The sequence below is a fragment of the Halyomorpha halys genome, unplaced genomic scaffold (assembly GCF_000696795.3).
Source record: "Halyomorpha halys isolate HHAL.00 unplaced genomic scaffold, Hhal_1.1 Scaffold3284.1, whole genome shotgun sequence".
In the NCBI taxonomy this organism is placed as follows: Eukaryota; Metazoa; Arthropoda; class Insecta; order Hemiptera; family Pentatomidae; genus Halyomorpha; species Halyomorpha halys.
This window is the reverse complement of record NW_027108752.1, coordinates 33,202-38,398: the sequence shown is the minus strand read 5'-3', so window position 1 is coordinate 38,398 and position 5,197 is coordinate 33,202. Positions and strand designations below refer to the sequence as shown.

General features: G+C 30.6%; 1 protein-coding gene across 1 annotated transcript; it reads left to right on the top strand.

Annotated features, from left to right (window-relative positions):
• Positions 1–746: 746 nt before the first annotated feature.
• On the top strand, positions 747–5,197 carry LOC106691802 (dehydrogenase/reductase SDR family member 11; the record flags this gene model as incomplete). The annotated part of the gene is given in 4 exon segments (XM_014437692.2): positions 747–873; positions 1,500–1,629; positions 2,676–2,828; positions 4,921–5,197. Coding segments are annotated over 4 exon segments (452 nt in total), but the record flags the coding sequence as incomplete, so codon positions are not given.

The following is a 5,197-nucleotide window of genomic DNA, read 5'->3' as shown; positions in this document are numbered from 1 at the left end:
CGATGGAGGGATGCTGTGAGGTGGCATCTGCGACAAATGAGGATCCTAGTTACCCTTACAGAAGATAGAGAAAGATGGTTGGCGGCCATTGAGCAGGCCAAGGACAGCCTCATTGTTGTGCCAGTAAAAGAGGAAGAAGAAATAATTCTTAATACAGACTTATGAAATAAATTATATCTTTTTACATATAAAATATACACACTTTCTTTTTACTCCTCACTAATAAATTATAATCATTAATTTTTTTAATATTTTTTACAATATTCACATTTTATTGTTAAATTCCTAATGTCTCTGCTCTGTCTATGGCTACAGCTAACATTTTTAATTTTATTTTACAAGAGATGCAAAATATCACTACAATATTTATTTATCAAAATAATTTTTCATGATCCAAATTTTAATTAAGAACCACTGGCAATTAGATACAGTACATATTTATTACTTAGCATACTATTTCTGTAAACCAGTGTTATTATTTTAAAATAAAAAAATAATTTCAATTTACTGAAACAAAAATCCCTCACTTGCCACCAAACTTCTGAAAAAATAATGTAGAGTTGTGAGTGCTTTTTTAAATTTGGAATATTAAAAATAGTTTCATGAATAATTTTTGAAAAATGGACATTGTTTTCATAATTTTAAATTGGATGTAATCTTTACTTTGAATATAATTTCCGTATATTATATTTGGTAATAAACCTAATTTTTCACTTAAAGGGTTTTAAATATGTATTGGATTTTAGATGGAAACCCTGTAGAATGGAGGAAGCTTTTTGAGGTAAATGTTCTTGCCCTTACGCACTGTGCGGTGGAAGCAGTGCGAAGTATGAGGAGAAGAGAGATTGGTGGCCATATTATTAATATTACAAGGTACCAATTTATAACACAATTATTGATGTATTAAGTTTCTTAAATTGATGATAAAAATATAATATTAAATTTATCCAATAAAGATCTTAATAAGTAATATTAGATAACATTTTTATTTTGGCTTATTGGTTGGTTTTAGAAATTACTACTTACAAACAATTATTGAGGTATAATAACTATTTTAAAAACATATAATATGTATTACTAATTAAATTTTTTAAAAACACGTATTCAATCTTTAAATAAATAAAAAAAATATAATATTAAATTTATCCAATAAAGATCTTAATAAGTAATATTAGATAACATTTTTATTTTGGCTTATTGGTTGGTTTTAGAAATTACTACTTACAAACAATTATTGAGGTATAATAACTATTTTAAAAACATATAATATGTATTACTAATTAAATTTTTTAAAAACATGTATTCAATCTTTAAATAAATAAATAAATTATATTATTAGTTTTTTGAATGGCATCTGCTTTTTAGTTTGTTTTTATCTCTACCATTAGTTATATATAACAAATGTTATGTATACATTTGACAGTATAGATTATTCACTATAATATTCAGTGTTTTAAGTAAGGTCAGATAAATAACTACTTTTTTTTGTTTAACTTTAGCAACTTGGCAGACCATGTCCCTTCATATGCACCTTTCCATTTCTATTCAGCTACCAAACATGCAGCTAAGGCTATAACTGAAGGTCTAAGAAAGGAAGTTAGGAACTTCAGTATACCAATTAGGATTTGTGTAAGTAACTGGTTACAATATGAAAATCATCATCAAAATCGAATAATCTTAGGATATTAGTGATCATATCTATCTCCTTATGAATTTAAAACTAATGCATTTTGCTTATTTATACATGTTACTCTTTTTATAAATTTTAAGCTACTAACAAATTATTTTTCTTCCTAGTTTACTATTTGGGAACATAAGAATGCAGTGAAATAGGTTTATATTTTAGTATTGACCTGTTTAACACCTTACAAGGTTTAGTATTTACATCTCAGGCTTAGGATGGCTGCCATTATCTTTTGTGTTTCTTCCTTAATGGTATTTGGTTATGTTTTCAAATGAGTTCTTGTCTATTTCTTAAGGACTATACATTGTCTGAGCATTGCCGTTTCAAAGATAGATGTGCAGCCGGGGATTAGAACACACAGATAAGGATAAGTTTATTGTGTGTCAACATTTTGGCCTCAGTTGCAGGCCTTCTGCCCATAGATATTATCAAATAGAAGTCAGTAATGAAAGAAAACAGTCTGTGTGAAAAATAATCGATAGAAGCCAAAAGCATTATGTAAATGTGTTGATTTGTTTTTGTTTTTTTTGCTTATATATTTTCATTTATTCTACTGCATATTTCATAACTCATTCTTTCATTAATTTCTCATTTTTATAATTGTTGTATACAATTTTCATATACTTTTATAACACTTGAAATGTCATTTTGAAATATTTTTTTCATATTTTCTATTAAAGTATTCCATGTTTCATTCCATAATTTAATTTTTCCTTTACAATAATTTTTTGTTAGTTTTGTACTTTCATACTTGTAATTTTTTTTTTTAAGCACTGGTGAAGACCTACAGCTTAGGCTATAGCTTTGAAACATTTTAAAAATAAGTTTACACAAACTGTTTTCTTTTTTGAACTTGCACTTCCTCCCAATATTTACCTGATAGCATCAATGCTCAACAACATCCTTACTATTATAAATCAATACTATATTTTAGAGGTTAAAAATCTCTTAATATTAACCACTAATAGCCATATATTTTTTCATATTTCAGAGTATAAGCCCTGGACTGGTTAAGACAGGCATATTCAAGTATTCCTTAGGGGATGAAATGGATAAATTAATTTATGATAAATATCCAAGTATCAGCCCAACAGATATAGCTTCTGCAATTGAATACATAATTCGATCACCAGAAAATGTAAATGTAAGTAATAATTAATTACTAAAATATGTTTGAATCTCAGATTAATTATTGATTGATGCCGAAAAATATGATCATTGGATAAGTATATAATTTAATGTTACAAGTATTTATAAATACTTTGTGTATAGCTGTTCAGCCAGCATGCGATTTACAAAATAATTCTTGCTATTTAAAAAAAAACTTATAAGTGCATATACCTTTAAAAAAACCGTGCCCGTGTAGGCCTCGAGGCGACATATTTCCGTGACAACGTATACTCTATAATCAATCCTCTTACCCCCACCACCTCACTCTTACCCATCCCCACCACTACCTTCTCCGTTACGGGACACTTTTGCCTGCATGACTCTCAGCATCTATAATCCTCTTACCCCCACTACTACACTACTAATTACCTCCCCCCACAATCTACTTCCGTTACGGGACACTTTTTCTAACATGGCATCCCGCAAAATGATTTATAAGACGTTGTCACGTCAAAAATACCAAACAAAAGAAAACTGAGTCATTTTAGAAAATGCTTCTTCTTCTCTTAGATTACAAGGTCAGGGATTAAAATGTGGAATTTAGTGGTTCTTCTGAGGTACTCCAAGCTTTCTCTGCACCTCAGTTGGAGGCCCACATCAGTCTCCTTTGCTCAGAAAAAAACGGGCACATTTAGAGTATGTACTTGGAATTTTGTTCACCTTCTCTACAGTCGTAAAAAGGAATGGAGCTTTCAGAATAGGTGGGCTCTGTGTCAGTTGTGCCCCGTTCATTAGCAAAAGATGAGGACCTGTTCTCACTGAGTGTGATGGTAGATGGCATCTCCGGAATCGTGATATGGGTGGCTCCTAATCCATTGTTGTGGAAAGGTGGCTTTACAAATTGTCTTTACTTCGTCGAGTCTAAGATCACAGTCAAATTGCAGACCCAGGGCCCCGACCTTGGCCTGCTGGTCTGCCCTCTCGTTGCCAGCAAAACCATAGTTTAGACAACCTGTCTCTATTGCAGGATGACTCTCTTGTGCATGATCATTAGGCTTCAAGTTCCTTGGCAAGTTTTCTTAGGCCTTTTCTCCACTTTGGCTTAAGGGTTTGCAACACTGGTGCTGCAACATTAAGGAACACAATTTTTGAATTTTTAGGTCTCTTTAGTGTCCTAAGCAGTTTCAACACTTCACAGATAGCTTCTTGCTCATCCCAATAATTCAAAGAAGTAAAGGCAGTTGGAACATACTTTTAATAGTATTCCTTGGAGGAAACTAAATACTTAAGGAAGATAAATATTTCAATCTGCCACAATGTTGTTGGGCAATAGGTAATAGTGATAATTAATCACATTCATACTAAAATTTAAATAAATAAGTTTGTTTTCTCTTGAGAGATGAGTGGTCCTGCTGGGCAGTCGAGATAGTTGAATGAATCGTCTGTTGAATACTTGTCTTTAAGTCTAGTATGTTGGTACAAGTTGAGTCTTTTGTTTAAGATGAATCCAAGATAACACACTGGGTTGGATCTGGGTAAAAGAATGTTATCAAAAAGAATAGGTGGGCAGAAGCTGCGACAGAGGGTAAAAGTCACATAAATAGATACTGGACCCTCTGTTTATTGTTGCATTTGTGAGTGATCCATCAGTATATATTTTATTTAAACAAGTATAGTGGATACTATACTGTGCTGCAGGGAATGATATTTCATAAGTTCCTCAGGAAAAAACTGGTTTTCCTTGCTTTTGATCGTTGTATGGACACCTGTCTTTCATGGTGAAAATGCTTTGACGGTTATGATTTAATGCTTAGAGGAAAGGAGTCCCATGTATTTTGAGTATATGATTATTTAACTAGTCACTAAATTGTGTTGACAGATTTACAAATTTTTCAAGCCATTGTCTTGTCTTTCAAAGAAGTTATTAGTAGGTAGAATGGAACCAAGATATTGGGTAGCAGGCAAAGTACTTAAAAGGTATATTAAAAAGGATATAAGAAATTATTTTAAAATGGAATGAAAGAAGATTCTAACTTTTTGTTACTAAGTTACTTTTTTGTCTAATATTTAAAGTCATTAATAATTTCTAATCAAATGCATCTGTCTAATTATGATAATTGTTTTAGATCAGTGAAATAAATATTAAACCTACTGGATCAGAATCATGATATTCAATTGGGACAATGAAGAAAATGATTCAAAACTTCAACAAAATTAGTTGATTTGATTGTAAAATTAAAAAAAAATAATAGTAATCATACTCAGAGTTGTGCCTAATGTATTAATTCATGACATTAAATTTTCTTTATATGTTCTTGTATGAATGTTATTAATTATACTTATATTTTAATGTACTACATGTTATGACAATTTTTGTTTTGCAATAAACATTTTTTATGTGTA